At 39.4% G+C, this 22674-nt stretch overlaps 1 protein-coding gene across 1 annotated transcript in view; it reads left to right on the top strand.

Moving 5' to 3' along the window:
- The first annotated feature begins 2753 nt into the window (after positions 1-2753).
- The window catches only part of LOC123029047 (phosphatidylinositol 3-kinase regulatory subunit gamma), a 51216-nt gene continuing 31295 nt past the window's right edge, over positions 2754-22674 (top strand). Inside the window, exon 1 of the mRNA XM_044441523.1 lies at positions 2754-3618. Within this exon, the coding sequence (XP_044297458.1) occupies positions 3513-3618 (106 nt within the window). The 5' untranslated portion in view covers positions 2754-3512. The remainder of the gene's footprint in view (positions 3619-22674) is intronic.

Here is a 22674-nt window from a genome sequence, read left to right on the forward strand (position 1 = left end):
CGCTCAGGATCTCTTAAGCTACAAAGCATGGAAAGTTCAGAAACGTATCCCAGATAAATTGTTTGCGTTGCCATTTCACTACCTGTTTAAGCAATTCCTCTTCCTTTGCAGCACAGCATGGAACTTAGTCCTTAAACTACTCAGTCCCCAGCGCCCATAAGTGCTTAAATTTTTCAAAGATAGCAAAAAGCTGGACCTGGATTTATCCTTTATCCTAAGTCTTTATCCTTAGACTACTTCACCATTACCACATCTACAAAATTAAAGCAGACTCTCACCAGAAAACCATTGGACGCTCCAAGCATTGCCTTCACGAAAAGTGTGCCTATTAACTAGCAAAGCACGGAGACAGGCTTTTGTCTCCAATATTAAGCCTCAATTGTAACTAGAAACCATAGCCACTAATACAGCATCTACAGATGGTAAGGCAGTGACTTTCAGATATAAAGTCAAGATACAGCTGCTGCATCCCAACATACATACACTACATGAACATGCAGCAAAACAGATAAGCATGCATCAGATGTGGTAGTGCATATAGAGTTTTTCTATATGATATCCGTAAGGATCACAGACAACCCTGTATTGCTTGAATATTAACCACAAATATTTCTGTGAATGACCATGTACATAATTAGTGTGTGCTGTTTAAAACTAAGGTGTCTCTGGGAACATTCTGATTGCAAATGTATATTGTACATAACAAATATATATGGAAATAGATTTTCTGCTAGATTTTCCTGAATACTGTGTGATAGCTTCTCCTTCAAAAAATTAAGGAATGTGTAAACATGAATCTCTGTGAAGAACCATCAAACATGAATGTGCTGGATTGTGAATTACTAGGAAAGCAGTTACAGGGACAGCACTACAATCTAGCACCTTGACATCAGTGTCCGGCTGGGACGGGCAATGGACCCTGGTTTTTTCCTACTTCATGTATCAGCCTCATCCTATCCTGGGCAGCTCACACATTACAAGATGTGTATGTGCCCTTTGCACTTTGGAAAGTCAATGTCTAATGTGCCCTGCCAACTAAACATGCAACTTGGATTAACAATAACAATCCCACTATAGTTGCATTTTGCAACCACTTTCAGAGATACCACAGCATCCTAGGACACAAACACCACATCACAAACTGCCATATACACATACGGTTACTGCAATCCTATGACCTTTTTCTTGGAGATGCCCCATTGAGGAACATGAGATTTACTCCTATGTATGCATGGGCTCATTAGGCTGCACTTTCACAAACTTATAATCAGGCACACATGCTAAGATATACTAGACAATGTGCACTGAGAATAGCATAACACTTCAACACACTCAGGCACAGATGCTGTAATATACACATTGAGCAATTTCATTTATTTTAGCAGGTCAACTTTGTAGCAGATTGTAACATATGTGTGTAATAAATGTAAAAATAAAACATAATTAGGGGTAGCATATGCTCTTGTCCAGCCACTGGCATATGAGGGGTACAGGACTTGCTAACACACACACATCCAAATTGTTTTAAAGCTCCAAAACATACATGCATACTATGCATGCACCAAGATGCAGTTTATCCCAAACATGCACAAGTATGTTTTTTTTTTTTGTTCCCCTACCTTCCAAAAGCCAATTCAGCTTATGTTCATGCAGTGGAATCTACTGCACACCTGGACTGCTGCAGAGTACCAGGAATACACACACCAATTTCTTGCTTCAATTCAGATGAACAAATTAGGTTTTCTAATTTACTGGACATCAAAACTGTCACTTTTACAGTAACACTAATATCCAGCCTTATCATTTCACACAGCCGCACAACCAGTGTATGTATATATTCAGAACTACCCCTAAACTACGATTGGAGTCTCCACATCCCACTTAATGTAGAGTCATCCCATTCGTACTGGGATTGCTCTTAAATCGATGGGCTGCTGATTATGGCTTCAGTCACATTTATACATAATATATAGATTAACAACATCACATCATGCACATTCAGATAGAGAGCATGTCCATCTGACTCATCCACACAACAAATCTTCAAGAGTAGTACACAGTCCAGTCACTCTGCACAACAGGACTGCAGCATCCACAAACATTCACAGTCCCAGCACAGACAACCTCGAAGATTGTCCCCACGAACAAAATCGTAGGCAGTATGTGGTCAAAGGTACCATACCACTTACTTTCCTTTAGGTGAACAATCAAGCCAAGCAAGTACATACTTTCTTTTGCATCATCTTCTGCGTGCCGTTTGGGAGGGAAAGGGGGAAGTGGTACCCCCCCCACACACACACTCCTCTGTCTCTGAATGTTCTGATGCTGGCCGATTTACCTTTGAGCAGAGGGGTCTCTACATGCACATGGTGCAGACGGACGATGGTGAGCGGGGGATGGGGGGGCCACCCATCCATCGCCTGCTGCTCCAGTTGGAGGTATCGCCCTCACATTGCTATCAATCATTCACTGACACTTGCAATCTGTGCGACATTTCGAAAGGGAGCCAGGGGTAAAGTTGGGAATAAGACTATCCCACTCGCAGCTTTTGCTCAGGCTACTTGAGTAAAAATACCCATGCAGCGAAAGCGCTCCAGTGCCGACACGAGAGGGTTAACCAAAGGGGGCGGGGTTTCCCCTCCGCTCTCCCCTCCCCACTTTCCCCCTCGGGTGGGCGGAGCTTCATCCCCGGCATAGAGGCGGTTGGGCGAAGGTTGGGGCCCTCAGAGTCTCTTTAAAATGAAACCGAATGGGGCTGGGAGAAGGCGAGCACGAAGGCGCGCGCGGGGGCTGATGCTGGGCTTGTGTGCAGCAGCAGCAGCAGCAGCAGCAAGCGGCTTGGGCACCGCCGCCGGCTGCAGCAGCAGGCGCCGAGCGAGGGTCTCCTCGGGGGGCAGCAGCGCCGCTGGACTGGCGGCGGCGGGCTCTGCCCTGAGGTGTTAGAGAGGCGAGACGTTTCCCTGCATGGTTCGCGCTCGCTTCGGGGAAGAGCAAGAGGATTATTTCAAACGAGCAAACGCAAAACGCCGCAGCGTTCAATTTCTTCAAAGCTGTCTTAAAACTTTCCCTCCTAAGAACTGCTTCAAGCATTTCCTCCAGCTGCTTCCACCCCTACGCAGTTTTTGTATATTTTGACCTATCTCACCTTAAAAGAATACTTCTGTGCTTCTCCCCTCATCCCCCTCCTCTTTCTCTTAATTTGAATTTGGGGAGGAAGCTGGAGTGGCTCCTTTCCGCCCCCCCCCCCACCTCACCAAGGAGGGAATTAAAAAAAGGACATTTCTTGAGCTTCCTGAGAGGGGAGTGGTTTTCCCGAAGAGGAAACCATCGAGCTATTCTTAAGAAACTTTCTCTCTCTGACTTTTTTTTTTAAATTGTACGTGCTATGGAAAGCTAAGGGATTTTTTTTAAAAAAATTTGGTTTTCTTTGGCGTGCCATACTGTTTATTTTTTAAAAAAGGAAGAAAGAAAAGCTGACAAAGAGGGATCCCAGAGATCGCCTATTTGTCACAATGTACAATACAGTGTGGGATATGGATCGCGATGACACGGATTGGAGGGAGGTGATGATGCCGTATTCCACCGAGCTGATCTTTTATATCGAAATGGACCCTCCAGGTAAGGCAGAAAATAGACTTCTAGTAGTAGTGGTAGTAGTTAATTATGATAGTTTAGGGTTATAACCGTGGTGAATGCTCAGTGTCAGGCGTCTGTGTAGTAGAAGTTTATTGTTCTCCCCCTCGAGTGGGATAGACCCGTTTTCGCTGCCGAAGAAGCAAAGAACTATCCTTACCCGGAGGCGAGTAAACTTTACTCTTACTCTCTTCTGCTGTCTGTTAAGCAGGTCTTTTTAAAAGCGTCAGCTTTGTAAAGAGTGGAGAACTGCCTGCTTTTAGAGTGCAAAACCTAGAGCACACGTTTTTTCCCCTCTTCCTCCTATTGTTGAAAGTTCTATTTATTGTGTATCTGCATTCATAATACTACCCTCTACTGCCACCTTCTTTTTAAAGGCTAGTTTGTTACTTTTTGAAGTTCAATATTTCGTTTAATGTTTTGAATGCGATTGTTTAGAAATGTTCTCATTCTGGTAGCTTTCAGATCTGCACTTGGTTCTGTAAGAAAACTATTGCAGCAGATCCTATGCATGTTGACTCAGAAGTAAGTCCCTTAGAGTTCACTGGGGTTTACTAGCAAGTAAGCATGGAGAGGATTGCAGCATAAAGTATTTTAGAGACATTCAAGACCATTAGAATGTTTTATACACACACACACACACACACACACACACACTTGAGAAGTATTGTTCTGACTTTGCTTTGGCTTAGTATTTCTTTTGTGTCTGGGTATGAATGAGATGTGAGAAGTGCCAGAGATTCATTGAATCAGAGGTGAAAACTGGATCCATTAGAACTATAGTTGTAAGCATTTAAAATTGCTGCAGGTTTCAATTATATTTGAACATTTCTTCATGAAAACATAATTACCTTCCAAGATGGTTCTGCTACTGTATTAGAGAAACCACCCTGTCATTATTTGAGAATTCTGATTGTCCTGAAGACTTGTAGTCCTTTGTGACCTAAGGGTTTAGACTGTTCAGCTGAATCATAGAGATAAAAGTAACTTCAGAAGTCATCTAGCTCCATGAGATGCAACTGCATGATTTCTTAGACTTTAGCCATGTCATTGATGCTCATTTAGGTTTCACTTAACTCTCCAGAGAAAGATGTTGTGTAACTTACTAAGAAAACTGATTTCTAAATGTTCATTGAAGTTAACATTTTCACATACGTAGCCAAAGTCAGTTAAGTTGCGGCATCCACATTCTTCTCTTTGATGCATGTAACCATTCTGTTTCTTTAAGGGTAATCATCTGGATACTTGAATCCCTCTTAGGCTGCAACTGTATACCCACGTACCTGAGTATAAGCACTGTTGAACACTTTGGGACTTACTTCTGAGTAGACACACATAGAGGCCAGTGCTAGTCATTTCTAAACTAAGCCTGCCCACTTTTTCAGTGTTTCTCCAATGGCAGTCATCTTTGTTCTCTAGAGTGTTGTATACAACTTGTGGTAAAATAAGGTATATAAAATGGAATGCCAAGTTTAGGCCAAACCAGACTTGTAGAACTGTTTAAAGTCCAGCTGCTAGTTGTTAAAATCCATTCTACTTCTTTTAAGTCTTCACTTTTTGAATAAGTGCATCACTTTGGTAAACCCAAAGCTAGATGCATCTCTCAGCAGACCAACAAAGCAAAGGAATTCATCAAAAAGTTTTGCAGTTAGTACATTTTTCAGCCATTGCCCACTGACAATTGAACTAATGATCACAACTATAGGTTCATAGCATCACAAAGGAAAAACAAAATTCTGTGTTGGGAATGGATTATGCAAATGAGGTATGCTTACACTGGTCTGCTTAGAATAGTTGTGCATCTCACTACTAATGCTTGTAAAGGATTTATAATGTTTGTTAAAGATTTGGTTAGCAGAATGCAAAGCTGGGAATTTTAAGCTGGATAGTGAAGGTTTCCTGCAGATAATACTAGCCTTAAGGAGAAGAATGTGAAGAGCACCAGAGCTCTACGCATTTCATCCCTACTCAGATTTCTGAGTTACCTTTCCCTCTTCACAGCCACAAGGACTAGGAACTTACACAAGAAAGCTGACATTCTCTGCAGATGTCATCCTTGCATAGCCATTATGTAGTTGTATAAAAAAGCACTAAGTCCCTAATGTGCAGATTAGTGTTAAGTGTTGGTACCTTAGCTTTAAGACTTGGCCAACTAAATGGGTTTGAGTGACTTACAGCTAAATATAAGCTATTTACACAGCTAGCTCAAGTCAGTTTGTTACCTGAGGTGAAATAAAAGACGGTGCCCCCTCCCCAGACCAAGTGCAGAAATTAACTGGACTGGTGGGTGACTCGTTTCAACGCTGGTGATGGGATAGTGCCCTCTACCACACCTGAGGCAGCAGGATAGTTTAGGGAACACAGGACAGTATGTGGTGCATGCGGAGGGAAGTAGAGTGTATATAAGGAACAACTGGAAGAACAACGCAGCATCTCCTGTCTGACTGAGATAATTGCCTCGCTCTGTCTAACGGTAGGGCTGGTCCTAGCTTTTTAATTTTTGTAAAATAGAATGTAAATTTACATTCCTCTAAAAGAATTTGGCAAAACTTACATTTTCTGAGCATTTAGCATCCTTTTCAGAATGTTCCGCTATGGAAATAAGTCTGTCCAGCTGACTGTATCATGGAGCATTTACCCGACTCCAGAATTATGCATCCTTTTTGTGTTCCATGGTTCGCTCAGGAAAAGTGTTTGAGTAATTTCTAAACGTTTCTCTAAGTCTAACTACACAACTTGACCCCATCAGGTACTCTGTACCCTCTATTTGAAAGCTCTTTAGGTAAATGGTTTACCAGGCACTCAATTTTTGAGTAGACATTTCTGGGTAATATATTAGTACTGTCATCTATGTGAATTTGACTTCACTTCTAGAAAAATGTTTATGATAATATGCCTTACTGTAGATTTTCTCTGTGGAACAATACTGTTCATGAAATTCAGTACTGAATTGATGCAGGCTTCACAACAATTGTTTTCAGGATTGCTGTGTAAGTGACAATGCCCCTTTTTAAATGGTTGTGTGATTCAATTAACTCATTGGAATATACAAGTAATCTAATATATCCAGTTAGGTAGAGTAGCTCTGTTCACTTAAGCTAACATAAATGGCTTGAGAATGCCAGTCTAGACTGATGCTGCCATAGCATATTATTGCTCTGTGGTACAATTTATGATTGTAAGGTCTTATTTAGTTATCTAAGTATTTCCTAATATTAAGGTGTTTAAAGGGGAGTAGGAGCTGCATTTCTTCCCACTGAAGTATGAGGACTTGGAAATAATGAAAACAAGAATTTGGAAAGCATTGGCTCCAAACAAGTGGAATAGTTTTGTTCTTAGTGAGACTTAGACAAAATGTTTTTTGATTAAACTATATGTCATGAGTCTTGTTGTGAATTTCAAGAAGAGAATAGGAAGACTACTAGGCCTCATTTAGACATGCCTAAAAATTGTATGTGGATATTTTACCAATGAGAACTTACAAATATGAAGAGCCCTACTGAGCCCAGGATTCTGTTCCCACAATGGCTAGTTAGATACCTCTTGGAAACCTACAGTCAAAACATAAGCATATTAGCACTTTCCGATCAATTTTCCAGTAACTGGTGTTCAGAGGCATATTGCTTCCAATATTGGAGCTTATATACACCTATCATGACTGGTAGCCATTGGTGGTTTAATTGTCCATGCTGCTAAATACTGAAATAAAGGAACGTATCATAGTTCCTCTGGGTAATTCTGGTATGTCCTAAATGTGCTGTACATTCACTGGTCCATCTAGTTCATTCTATGCTGACTGGCAGCAGTACCCCAGAATTTCCCACCTGAAGATGCCAGGGATTAAATCTGAGCCTTTATATAAACAAAACATGTGCTCTACCACCGACCAAAGGCTTTCCTCCTGATGCCATTGAACTATAGTGTTTACGTATAGTATGATAAAGAAAAGATGCCTACACTGTCAGTAATATCTCAGTTTGCTTTGGTAGCATTTAATCAGGGATCATTGAATGTGTTGGGATTAATTTGTGGCTGTGCTCATTAGTTGAGCAGGTAAACCACATCTTCAGTGGGCTAAAACCGCAATTGTGGAATGTTGAGTAACTTGTAGTTAGACAGCTTAGAAATTTATTACCCATTATATGTGAGAAAGTATAAATAGCAGAGCTTGCCCACACATTTTTATATAATACTTTTACTAACTTTTATAACACTTGTCAAGCAGTAGTTAATAATTTTAAAGAACTTTACATTACTAACGGCCATATTTCTATCCAAGAAGTTGTTGCTTGAGATTTTTAGAATATTTTATAGCTCTTGTCTCAAATTTTAATGTTTAGCTATAGGGTATATGCTTTTAAACGACCATCGTGTATTCATTACAAGTTCTGGAAGGAAACTATCTGTAAATAAATGGTAGAAATTGATAGACTGTCATTAATAGGGAAATTCTGTAGTAACACAGGTGACATAGTAATCAGTCTTACAGTAAACCATCTTAATTACTGATTTATTATTTTTAAAATAACACCTTGCAATAGAGGAAGAAGAGGCAGCTTTTAACAATTATACCCCACCCTTGTAACCCAAGGCTACTTACAAGGTTCTCCTCTCCATTTAATCCTTACAACAACCCTGTGAGGTAGATTAGGCTGAGAGTCTGAATGGCCCAAGGTCACACCAGGGGTGTTTCATGGCTGAGTGGGGACTAGAACTGACATCTCCAGACTCCCAGTTCCACATGCTTAACTGTTATTGATGACGACGACGATGATGATGATGATGATTGTCTCAAAAGTAAAAGCATTCAATATTGTTAACCTGTGTTAGGGCAGGTTAACAGTGGCCTAATAAGTTGACTCAACTATTTTGTTATACCACAGTGGAGAGAGGAGGGATTTTAAATTTTTGAAAATACAGTTCATGATAAGCTATTTAAAATATGCTTCTGCATTAAAACATTATGCACTATAAACCTTAGACCATCTAACACTCCCAGTGGTAGTCAAGGGCAAAATTCCTTTTAATTTGAATTGCTGCAGTAACAAGCTTTGCATTAGTAGATTATGCTCTGCTGAATTAGACTTTGGAATGAATACTTCAGAAGCACGTTGACTTCACTGCAATTGCTTTTTGACAGTTCAGTGAATTTTAGGACTGAGTTCCTGAACTTGTGCTCCTGGCTTCATGGTATTTGAAAGAAACTATGTTCTCCTGTGTAAAGACTGTTTAAGATGATATAATTTTCTGACATAAGAAGTATTTTGTATTGAAAACTATATTAAATACGTGAAAATTGGATGCCACTTCTAGGAAGCCACACTTGGCCAGAGCTCCTGAGCGATGTAAACCATGGGGGTACATAATATAAAAGATACCTGTAGTTCTATTGTATTATCATATGCAAATATAAGACATAATGCTGTTTATACACTGTAGGGTGATTTAAAATAGTGTTAGGCCAGGTGCAAATTCTGAAGCAAAACGGAACTCTGTCTCATGTGTGCTCCTCACTTACTGGCATTGAGAGACCACTGTTGAAGTGAATTCTGACACCACTCTTTGCTGTATCCCCAAAGCTCCAGGGCAACAGGAAATTCACATGCAGAGTGTCTGATCCATTGCAAGTGCTGGGGAATGTGTTGAAAGAAACCTCGGGAAAACTGCTGCACCCTTTATAATATACATGCTTTCTCCAGAATATAATTAGATCTGGATTCCCAAAACACTCAAACAGCTGAGGTGATAGGCACAGCCCTGGTTCTCTCCCAGTTCTTGCCAGGATGGAATATCCATAAGTGTTCCTGTAAGCATTGCTAGAAGTCCACTTGAATTCAGATCAGCCTCATCATACCTTACATGGGTTCAGTGTATCCTCAAGAAAGCCATTCTCAGCATGCTGCAACAAGAACACTTTCTGGAGGGTTTAGACCCAGTGGCTTTTTTTCATGCACACCTGTGGTCCCAGAAGCAATAAAAATTGTATGAAAAGATCCAATCAGTGGAATTCACATGGATAACAGATGTCTGTCCAGAATTCTATAAATGATTCTTGTCAACTGTATTATATGCACATAGCCATCTCATCTGTGGATTCCTCCAACTATTTATGGTTCTAACTTTCAGTGGAATAATGTTAGTAGCCGAAGCAGCCTCGCCACCTTTCTGCCGTGTTTCATTCAACTGACGGAATCTTACCAAACAGCTCGGACATCCTAACTATGTCATGGCATCCCTGATTTCAAGCAGAAATTGTGTACAAACATGCATGAGTCTGTACTTTTTCTTTTACAAGCACACACTCATGACACCAATATTACATAATGCAAAGCTATTGCATGACAAGCCAGACATTACAGTTAAAGGCTTTCCACCATCTCTTTCATTGGTCAATTTTTCTCTTACTGGCATATTGCTTTTTTTTAGGAGTAACTGTGATGCAGCACTCATAGATGCTTATATAAGCAAACACCACTAATGTTACCTCAAGAATATATGTGTACAAATGGGCTTCATGTTAGTTTATCTGATAGACTGGAAGGTACAGCATAAAAGAGAGGTATTTTCCTATTACTAAGACACTTTCAGTGGAAAAGCATCTGAAACCAGTGAGTAGGGACAGGTGACTTGTCATATAAGGAAAAGAAAAATTCTCTGCATTGAGCCATAGAAGATTCAGTTCTCAGGAGTCTGATGGTGATATTTGCAATGAAGAAAAGAATGCCAAATCAGATTGTGATCTGTTCATCTTCAGCTGCTTGCATTATCTTACTTTTTATTTCTTAAATCAAAAAGTGCCTAGAGTGTGGATTATGATGTTGGACTTGTTTTATCTATCTCTTTAATACTATCGTACAAAGATGATCAACTTCTTCAGTTTTATGGAGTTCTGTGTTTTGGATTCTATTGGATTGGGAGTAGGATGAGTGGGAAATTTGTTTAGCTCACATTTCCATGTGAATTTACCAAATGTACATTTTTCAAACCTAATCTCAAATATCTTATAAACCACCCAGAGAGCCATTTTGGCTAATAGGGCGGGATATAAATCTAATAAATAAGAACACCATTTGCCACTTAAATTTGCCATTTCCAGAGAGAGAGCATACCCTGTTAAAAAGGTGCTCATAAATGCTTTATTCAGTGGGGAAAAGAGGTACATTTGAAAAACTGCACAAAATGCATATATTTGAGGAAAACACATACAAAAATGGATTTTAGCACAAATTTTTATGTAGGTTAAAATATTTTCACAGTCTGATGCAAATTTAGGATGGAATGAACTTAATTTGTGGGGAAGGAGAATCCAAGATTGTGATTCACCATTCCTGCTGGAGAGCTGGTTTATTCATATTTGCCAAAATACCATATATACCAGCATATAAGACAACTGAAAATAGCAAGGCAAAAATCAGGGCTTGTCTTATACACCAGGTAAAAAAAAATTCATATTACAGTCATCATTAAAAAGTGGGATAGATAATAAAGACACATTCCTTTTCATTAATAATCATTTTAAAAACTTGTGCTAGGACCAAGGAGCTCGTCTTCCTTTGCTTTGTGTCATGAGCTTTGCTCAAGGCCACAGGTCAGTTTCCATGTCCAGTGCCTGCCTTCACTGTGTGTGTGTGTGGGGAGGGGGGCGTAGAGTGCATGATTCCAGGCTGGCTGCAGCCTTGTGGGCCACCAGCAGCCTCCAATTTTCAAAACCTTCTCAAGTGAAATCAGAGAAGGAATGTGATGTCACGAAGCATCTAGAAGCTTCCAGCTGACAAGTATCAATATATACTGGCATATAAGAGCCCCTTGAAACTGAAAATAGCAAAGCAAAACATGGAGATTAACTTAGATTTCCAACTTAAGACACACCAGAAAAACTGCCCAAAATACTGACCTCAGGTTATCTGCAAGTCACCTTATGCATCAGTATATATGGTAAATGACTTTCTTAGGTGGTTTGGTGTTTTGGGCCTAGAAATTTGGGAGGTGTATTTGCTTCTACCTGGTTGATATAGCATGGCTACTGTTGGGACCAAGTGCACCTCTGTCACTTCCCTGCTATTATTACTGTATATAGACAACAATTCTGAGCACAGGGTTTTCCTGCTGAGTGCTATATACTGTCTGTGGACTGCCAGTTGATTATTTGGAGAACACCTGGTTAGGAAATCTACAGGAGAATATGCTATGTTAATTGGTATGTAGAGGCTCCTGCTCTGCAACCCAACAGGCTAGATAACTCTAAGATCTTGTTCAGCCTGGAACTTATGAGTTATAGAAAGGGAAAAAGCCTTACAAATATGGGCCGTAGCTGTGGCATCTGCTTAACACCTGGAGTAAGTAACTGTTTATATCACAGAAGAAACTAGAATGTAGAAGGAAGCACACAGTTTTCTGATCTTATATGCCATGGACTTGTCAAAGGAAGTTGCTGTAGATCATCAAAACATGTTCTAATCAGTACTCTATTACATCATTACCTTTTTTCGGAATTTGAGAGGGTAATGTGCAGGATCCCTGACTTTTCACTGACATTCGTGTGCACCAGAAATTGATGGAAGGGTTTCTACAGACTTATTTATTTTCAAATTTATATGCTGCTCAATAGCCCAACAGGGCCCTCTATGCAGGTAACAGTATCAAGATACAAGTCAGCATTACAAGTACAGGTGGAAGGTGGAGGACTTACACTTCTTAAATTAAGGATCCTGCAGAATGGGGCAACCTGTCATGCACATGTGCTTGGATGAGATTCCCAGGCGCTCACGAGAGATGGTGGGCTCTGGTGGGAACAATGGCTTAGGCTCAGAGGAAAAGGAGTTGATAATTGTCCCAGTAGTGGCTCAGAGTTCTCACCCTGATATTGGAGTTGTTGAGACTAGTGAGGCTTCAGATGCTCAACTCCTCCAGGTAAGCCAGCCCGAGACAGTGCTAGATCAAAGCACTTAAAGGGCAACAACTGAGACCCCTCCCATTCCTGATTGTGGGAAAGAAGCAGTTGGAGAACAGGATGGAAGGAGTTGCTCAGGAGATCTAAATGCCCAGGTGCAACGCACTCGCTGGCTTGACCAACTGGAAACTTGTTGGGAGGAGCGGTGACATGTCTGCACCCTTAGTGTAGCGCCCTCCAGAGACTGGCTCTGAAGGGTTCATAAGCAAAGTGTGGGGTGACATCAGTTGGAGCAAGAGGTCAACTTTCTGCCTTGAGTGTGTTTTCGGAGTTAGTGAATATTTTGTAGCAGTATGGAATAAAGACTTTTAACAACTGTTGGAGTGATTGCCTTCAATGGGAAGGGACACCTAGCTCATGAGACAACCAGCCTCTGACATGCTCTGAAATTATGCACATGCTGGGACAGAAGTTGCAATGACAGTATCTCTGCTGCATTGCAGGCCTTCTGGTTCATTTGCACATCTCCAAAGAACATATTATAATGGATCAGTTGCACATCAATGCACAGTTGATTTTCAACAGATGTGTACCTTTGCACTTGTGTACCTTAGCCCAAGTGAATATTTCATCTCCAGGTTCTCCAGTGATTATGTTTTAAAGGTTAGCAGTTGTCTTTTCCACCAGGTAGAAGAAACTGTTCTGTTGTCAGTTTCACTTTTTTATGTTGGAAACTTCAGTGCCAACGAAGCTGAACAATTACATTTTTGCAGCTTATAGTCATAGTAATGAAAGGATTGTCTGTTTATGCCATTTGTAAATCAGAATATGCATAAATGCATGGCTTCAGCATTATTTCAGTAAAGGCTTCTTCCCATTCATTTAAAATGTTGTACCTTGCTTTATTCAGATTATCTCAAGGAGTGTTGACAAAGTTTACAAGATTAAAAATAGCGTTCCAGGAAATAATCATACAGTAGCAGAGTTGGAAGGGGCCATGAATGCCATCAAGTCCAACCCTCTGCTTTTGCAGGACACCAAGTTACATCATCCTACTCAGATGGCTGTCCATTTTCTTTTTGAATGTCTCTAGTGTGGGAGAGCCCACCGCCAAACAATATATGGAAAATAAAGCCAGTAAAAAGAAGGTGAACAATAAGTTCACATTATTCCATTGCATTGCTAATGCAAATGCATTGCTAATGCAAATGAAAAGCTTGTTTCTAGAGTCTAGTAACAAGGTGGATGTTGGGACATGTCCCTTGCTAGAGAGAATACTTTCCATAGACCTAGGTTGCAGATATAGCAATACATAATAAACATCTGTGTCAAGTATTGTCTTTAAAATAGCCATTTATGTCTCTCCAACTATGTGGCAGAGGACTGAAGCCGCCTGCAGTTCAATAGCATACTACACTTTCAGGAAGAGGGAGGCGGCTAAGGAAGTCATGTTTAGTTAACACTAATGTGTTCAGTCTTAATCCTTAATATATGAAGAAGCATTTCATCAGAGTAAAATTAAACATCCATTTATGGCATCATAGATTCTTAAACTCACCAGTAGCAACATCCATTAGAGTGCCAGATGTCTTTGTTTCAGCATGATACCAATCATTTATTGTATACTTTTAAATGAAAACAAGAAGCAGTGAGTCATGGCGAAGCCCACCATGACCTGCTGGACCTGCAATCTATTGAAGGATTAGGTGCATCCAAATATTTTAGATCACAATTCCCATTTTCTCTGACAATGCTGATTGAAAAAAAGTTATTTTAAAAAATTGGAGGGACCCATTTGCCTACATCCATCTGTTATGTGTTGGTTCTCCATGTGCAGACTGTTGTGATGGGTTAAGTAGCACTATGTTGCAAATACTTTTCTGACTTCACCTCAAGTAAAGTATTAAACTGATAGCATACAGTAACTGTGGTGTTTTATCTGTGGATGTTTATTGAGAACTGAGAATAAAGTTGATTTCCAATTAACTTGTCTATTGTACATTTTTTTGGTATTCTTGTATTACTGTGAGGTTTCTTTGTATATATAGACATTTGATCAATGCAAAGAATTTGCAATGTGATGCATTAACCAGTCTCTGTCTTTAGCATTTCATATTTTTATGCTATCAAAGCACAACCTTGCAGGAGTTAGGTTTGTAGTGTGTTAGAGGGGAAACGGTTTCCTCTGTAAGGAGCTGTAAATGTAGAATAAAGAACTACATTTCAGGGAATGTATATTCCTTAGGAATGTAAACTAGTTTGGAAAATAAGCTTGAAAGGCAGGACATAAACAAGCTAAATAAAATATTGAGTGTTTGTATCTCTGACCACAGAAAACATAAAACTGCAAAGCTGCAAAAAATTAAATATTCCTCATAAAATGGGTTTAGGAAACTACTAGTGACTGGTTTCAAACAAGCTGATCACCTTCAGCCTCACAAAGAGACAGAAAGCATTACTTCAAGTGAAACACAAGCCACAGGATTCCTTTTTCCCTCCCTCGTAATAGGAAGCCCACCTGCTTGAGAAATACCACAGTAGCCTCCTATAAGTATTCTCATTGTGATTTTGCACCCATATTATGCTAAAGAAGTTAGTCTCGCTACAGGAGTACAATGGAGAAAGCATACTATTTATAAAATGGTACAACAGGCTAGAGGTGGCCTTTTCTAGCAGATATGCAATTAGCCACCTACCTAATTGCCTGAGGCAAGTACCTGATGCCTCCCAGATGAGAAGGCGAGTGGCAGCTTCTGTTACCTCTGGGTAAAGCAAGGAGAAGAGCCACAGCAGCACTGTGGCAGTGCTCTTCTCTCACTATGCCAGATAGAAGGGGGCAGTACAGTAAGAGGGAAGAGGAAGTATCCAGAATAGCAGTAAAATCACTGTCTGTGACTTCACTTTTGGTGGATTGGTGCAGCAAAAAGAAAGCAGACTTAACTGGGAAGGGTGCTACAGTACTATCAGAGCTATTTTTTTAGCTATTAAAGTCTGAGAGATAAACCTGAAGTGGCGCTGCCCCACTCATCCATCCCTGAAAAAGTTGTGGGGGGGGGGCGGGGGTTGTGTTGTAATGCTATCGTACCTGTACTGCAAAAACAAGCAAAAGGTACAGTATACATAAAGAAAAAAAGGTGCTTTATTAATGCTTTTTAAAATAATTTGAATTAAAGAAAGATTCTGGGTAAATACAAGTTAATGAGACTATTAAAATATTTTCCCAGTGTATACTTTTCCTTTGGAAAAAATACTTTCTACAGCTTCATTATCATGCCTTCATGCAGCAGCATCTTGGGGCTTATTCTGATAACCTTTATAAGGAGCAATCACTTCCTTAAGAAAACTTGAGGAATGGATTGTTTCTGTGCTATATTTATTTGGCAAATTCTGGTGTATAATGCATACATATAATCATTTGATTAAGAAGTAGTAAGTTTCAAAACAGCAAATAACAAAGCCAACAATCTTGTGGCACCTTACAAGCTAACATATTTATTCTTGCATAAGTGCTCTTTAACTTAATATGCTTATGAATGGATGATGTTGGCTACATTTCTATGCAGATGGGATTTGGTTATATATGTGGGTGGTGGATCTCCTAAATGTAGTGTGTGACTTTCAAATAAACCATAACTTTTTGCACTACTTTGCAGTTTGCTTTCCATTTGAGAAGCTAAGGGTGCATAGAGATACACTTGCCTACAGCAAATGTTGTCGTGGTTTTTGCTTCACATTGAGCTCCGCTTTCCTGTCCCCATGTTTTGCTTCTTTTAATGAGACAGGTGCTTGGCACAGAATTCAGCACTCATAGTTCTGCTACAAGCAAGGTTATTCCTCAGATGCCAGGCATGCTCATGCACTGCATTATTTTATTTTGCATTTTAATGGCATTTAATGTTATGATACTGTTCCACCAGTTGATCTATAGGTATTTTTGAGAGCAGGTATCCTAGAAAGCAGAATAAAAAGAATCTTTTAAATAAACAAATTGGTATCTTAAAAGGTGAATCTATTTTTAAAAACTTGAATGATGGCACCACCTGGGAGTAACTTTGTAATTATCAAACAAGTCACTAATCATCATTCTGTCCAGCTGACTTCTGGAGCCAGTTGCTTTTAAGGTTTATTCCTAAAGATTGTGCATCTGTAAGAAAGGGATTTGGGATCCCATCAGGTGTGCCAGTCAGCTGTGTACATCTTTATGCAGTTTAAGAGCCAAACAATACGTTACACAGATTTACTACTGGATTTCCCAATGTGTTTCTGTTTAAATTAAATGCTGCAATGGATGGCCATTGTTTGGACTGCAGCAGTTATTGGGAAAGAGAAGGTGTTTAACCCTTCTACTTGTCATTTCCTCAGACTAAATTGTCCCTTCCCCACTGTAAAGATGCTCAAAGGATGTTGCATTCAAAATAATTGCACTCATATTGTTCTACTCTAAATCAAATCCCTTGCATTCTAGTATTATGTGTATGTTCTAGTTTATGTTGAATAGTAAACAAAGAGGGAACTATGGGTTGCTTTACCCCTTCCATTGGTTGATTATGCTTGACATCCAGAGAAAATCCCAAGGAATTTTAGAATCTATCCATGTATCACAGCACTGATAGAAGACCTTGCCCATTTTAGTGTAAAATGCTTAGTAGGTTAAGGTATCTGAATATGCAGCTGCTTTTGGCAAGCAAAACAGACAAAACCAATCAGAAATATTCAAAATTGTGGTTTATTATTTATCTGATTGTTTTAAATTTATATCCTGCCTTTTTCATTTTTTGAACAACTCAAGGCAGTTTATGTGCAGGCTTTGTACTTATCCATCCAAAAGTAACTGAATCTAGGATTTGATCTACATTATCTATATTGTTTACAAGCCAGAAACCCTTCCCTTAATCTATGAGTAATTAGATTTTATTTTGCAAAGTGGAATTTAACAGATTGACTATTTCTTTTTTGGAATTGTGTGATGCCTGACCAATAGTGCTTTACCCAAATAGCCATGCTGGGGTTAGGAATATAAATGTCTCTTAGTTTAGGTGTAACATGATTATGAACTCTAGTTGAAGCTAAAGATACAGGTCTCTGTCTAGCATCCAGATAACTGCTTTCCTCAGAGACAAACAGGCAACAGGGACTAATTAGTATTATTCTAGGTACTCTGGTATCTTCTCTTCCTCATTCTCTAAGGAATTTCTGTTTTACATGAAAACAAATTACAGCATTGTTCAATGGAGATGGAGAGCAGATTCTAATTGATACTTAAAGTAGATTCAATTTCTCATGGCTGCTCTGAAAAATGTGGTTAGCCTAATGGGTCTTGGGTTCATTTTCTAGCACTGAGTACAGAGTGGGAGCTACTATAATAACAGTGTTTTTCATCTCTCTGACCAGACTTCTGGTCATAGTTGTTTCCTTAGTGCACTTCCTGTAGAAGAAGGGGTAGCACTAATAAAAATGAAGCTGAATCATCCCCTTAAAATACTCTTCAACATTCCAAAGAAGAGCAATGGAATAAGGAACCTTTATTGTTTTGTTTCTGAAGAACAGGAAAATAAAGAGGAATAGCCTCTTCCTTATTCTGGAATTCCTTATGCTGACATGATAGTGGGGAAGATGTGCCTTCCTGTTAAGACCAAGATATAAGATGAGAGTCTTCAACCTGATAATTGCTGGAATGTGTCCAGTCTGTCTGTTGGTGGCCATCTGATCTCTCTGTGTTTTTAGCTTAATACTGATAACCAAGACTTTCTTCTTTCTTTATGTGTCTGAAAAATCTTTTTATTTCAGGGGTTTAGCTTTCTTAGTCATCTACTTATTCTCAAAGTTCAGAAAGCACCAAAGACATTTACTAATTATGTATAATAGCGTATGGTAGGGTGCCTGGTGTCTGACACTTTTCTTTATGGTAGAAAATCATGCCATTGCATGGCAATTCTGTCTTTACAGTTGCAAAGTACTGAAAGTCAACTTTGATACTAAGCTTGCAAGATAATGCATACTTACGTACTGTTCAACATAGTAGGACTGAAAGCTGAATAAACATACATAGGGTTGCTCTAGAGGCTCCCCCCACACCAAAAAAACCCCCCACTCTGTCCCAGTAAAGGAGATTTGCATGCATTTATGATGCCCAGCTGGATACTACTGAGCTGGCTGGTTGTGTCTTTTGATAAGGGACTGGCTCTGCTATCCCTCTGGAAACTATTTAATTCATATAGCCCCAAAAGAGACAGCTATGAACTAGGAAAATTGTGTGGATGCATTTTTTCTGTTCTTACGAATAAACATGATTTTAGAAATGTAGCATTTGGGTTCTCCTCTTAAAAGCATGTTTACTCCAATGGTAGAAAATGTAGATGTAGGATGTATGGAATTCAACATCACAGAGACAAAGGATTTTAAAATAGATTTTTAAGTTTGTAGGAAGCACTGTGATACTTTTACAGTCGTGTTGCTTAGTTGCTAAAAAACTAAAACCCTACATATTAATTGCAGCTTCCTAAGCATCGGTACAGTGGACCATATATAGCTCAGTGTCCAGTTCACTATCCCTAGCACTTTGCTCATTTCTATGCTTTGAGTTTTATTACTACAGAGTAAAAAACTTGCATCTCGTTTCAAAAGGTCTGCACACTTTTATGGTGGAGTCTGAACCCTTTGATTCTACACTGTAGCATAGATTTATAACTAGACAATACTCTGAAACAGCTGCAGACATTTAGCAGTGAGAAACATACAGTGGAGACCTATTTTTGTGGCCCTGCCTTGCTAGTTTATCAGTGCTCTGAATCTTGAATTTGGAGTGCAAGATTCAAAGTGAAAAAGAAGATACACAGAATGCTCTGCACATGCTTGGATTCACAAGCAAAATAAAACTGGAATAGGAGTATACCCCTCCTAAATGGCCAATCATGTTAGTATTTGCATGCATTTGTCTTATGGGTTAATTTGAGAACAGTTCTTCTCAGTCAAAGCATTTCCATAATAAAATTTTTCATTCCAAGATTTTAACACTAAAGTTAAAATGCTAAGATTATTAATTATTAATACCTAATTAAATGACACAGACCTCTGTGCAGAATAGGCACCATCCTCAATTATATAGGTTCCCAGGAGAATCATCTCTGGGCTTGCTACTACTTCATGATGTATTTGTGCTTTTAGCCAACTATCTGTACAACTTGATGATAAACAGTGGAGGAAGCATGCATGTAATAGTTGAACACTGCTTCAGTTCAACTGAATGTTTCAGTGACTGAAAGAACTCCCATGTGAGGAAGGGTTACAACATCTGGGACTGTTTCACTTAGAAAATCATGTGTACAGGGCAGCATGGTGGAAGTGTACAAAATTTGGGAATGGTGTGGAAAAAGTGGTGGGGGGAGGTTTTCTACTTTTCTCATACTAGAATCTAGCATCATCCCATGAAATGGAATGGTGAGAGAATCAGGACAGATAAACAGAATTATATCTTCACACAGTGTATTATTTGTTGTGCTGTGCAATTGCAACCGCAAGATGTAGTGACGGCCACCAATCTGGATGGTTTTTAAAGGAAATTATAGACTTTCATGGAAGAAAATGCTATCAGTAGTTACTAGTCCAGATGGGTATACATTACCTCTTGCAATGAAGGCAGGATGCCTCTGTATATTCATTGCAGGTGAATACAAGAGGGAGGGTGCTCTTAATGTCCCGACTGTGGACTTCCCACAGGCAGCTTGGCAATTGGGTGAACAGAAAGCTGGCCTAGGTAAGGCTTTTATCTAATCCAACATGCCTCTACTTACATGCTTACTTTAATCCTTTATACGGAACCAAATACCATGATCAGAACAGTTACATAGCTGTCAGTTTCATAACACTCCCCCTCCCGTTTTCATTTTTGCCTAAATGGCTATTCTAAGATAATGTTGCAAAAAATTCTTCTGTTACATCGTATGTAATATAGACACTAGTCTGTAAAAATCATGTTATAATGAAGATGTAGTTCTATGCATACTTAGACTGACAAATATTCCTCAGCCAACTAAGGATGGCTGAGGGACTTTTGTTTGACTAAACTTGCAAATAATTTCAATTTAAATTATCCTATTTCAGGTATCACAGGCTTCTTGTCCTTACATGTCAGAGTCAGCTTTTCAGTTAGTGTGAAATTTATGAAGGTCCAAACAGATCCCTCCCCTGAAAAATTCAGATGTTAGGTAAGTAGCGTGCACACACACACACACACACACACACTTAACTAGACATTTCAAATATTGCAATCAAATATTTCAGGCAGGCAGGCAGGCTAAAAGCTCATCAAGTGTCATTTGTGTTAAGCCTGCATGCATGAAACCACAGACAGGAAACTGATAATTCTGGTGTATGAGCCATAGTTCTTGAATGCTGTGATTTTGTACTTCTTGGGAGCATGCTTCATTGAACTGCATGGGAGCAGTTATGTATAGGATTGTACTGGAATTTAATACTTCTAAAAGGGATCTATGTTTAAACAATGTTGGGATTGTGTCTTTTCTTTTAAAATCATGTGTGTTTAGTAAACATCTGTTAAAATCCTTGGGGGGGTTATACAAACAGTGATTCTCCCTTGAATTTTCTCTTGCATACCTATCGATAGAAAATAAGTTTAAAAATATTGGGAATACATGAATAAATAGCTTCCACTGCCTTGCAAAGGCTGGGATTTAACTCCGTTTCTTTTCACTGTCATTTTGTTGCGCAGATTGAGGTGTTAAGGTTATAGTCTTATACAAACCTACCTATACAGTGCCCTACTGGAGTAGACATGTATAGGATTCTACCATAAATGCCTTCACAGAAAGAGATTTAGAATTTCATGAAGCGAAATTATGCATGCAGAAAAGGAAAATCATTTGCAAAAGCTGAGAAGCTATATTAAAACTACCTGCTAGAAACTCCACAGATACAGTCTGTGTACTGACGTCACCAACGTATGATCTCAACTACTCTCTTGTGATTGGCTGAAGTACTGTTTCCTTTCAGAGTTGAGTTTTCCAAATCCCCAATCAGAGTCAGCTGAACTCTGAATGCAGCAGGGTTGTTAGTGATGCTGCTTCAGGAGTAGAGTTACTAATAAGAAGGCTTCTGAGAAACGGAAGGCTTCTGTTGTGAGAAACGGTGTTTATCTATGCTGTGTGAGAAATAGTCTATCATAGCAGCTAGTTATTGAATCCAGGCTCTGACTGTGCATATGCACAGATGAAGAAAGAAATATTTTGATGAATTACTCACAATTTTAACTGGTGTGTTGGGGGAAAGCTAAATATGGTTTGTAGAACTGGATATGCAGGAGTGGCTCATGGCCAGTAAGACTGGTGGGTGCAGAACAGATCAGCTGAGGTGGACCCAAGGGACCCATAACATCTAATTATCTTACACAAGCAATCACAAATATTATAAAATTTAAGAAGTCCAGAGATGTTTTCCTGCAACCTAAGAGGCACACACAAAACATGCTTTTCTTTCTTTTTTGTCCAAGTTTGGAATATTGGAAGCCACCCCGAGGCTTTTGTGATTGGGGCGGCATAGAAGTGTTCCAAATAAATAAATAAGTTGTGGTGGTTATGGGGCAGTAGCATTTTTTTCTGACCAGGAGTCTGAGCTTATGAACAGGAAGAAGAAATGGGTCTAATTAAACTGCCTAACCTCACTGCAGCATCTTGCTCAGAAACAATGCTACTACTGTACAACCACCATATCTTGCTCAGAAAAAAAAAATCTCCCACAAGTTCCCTATCTTCCTTACACTAAAATAAGACCCACAGTCACCAGATGATGCTAAGAGGGGGGCAGGGGAAAGGAAGAAAAAGAAATGTCTCACAGCTACCACATCTTGCTCAGAAAAAACAAATTACTTACAGCCACCGGATTGTAGAGTAAATGTAATGCCCCACAGCAATAACAGTCATCCATGACTCCCAAATAAAAGAAGAATAACTTAACATAAGATTTTGGCTGGCTTTTCTTGACTGGACAGAAAACACAGAAGAAGAACTCTAACAAAAAGCGCTCGCTCGCTCTCACATAAACACACACACTTATAGCTTAAATTTAAAGAAAATCTGATCTTCTGAGGAGTTAGGGAAGCATCTGATCTGTGGTGTTAAGCAAAGTGAAAGAGAAGA

Source organism: Varanus komodoensis, unplaced genomic scaffold (assembly GCF_004798865.1).
Source record: "Varanus komodoensis strain SLA01 unplaced genomic scaffold, ASM479886v1 scaffold1, whole genome shotgun sequence".
Taxonomy (NCBI): Eukaryota; Metazoa; Chordata; class Lepidosauria; order Squamata; family Varanidae; genus Varanus; species Varanus komodoensis.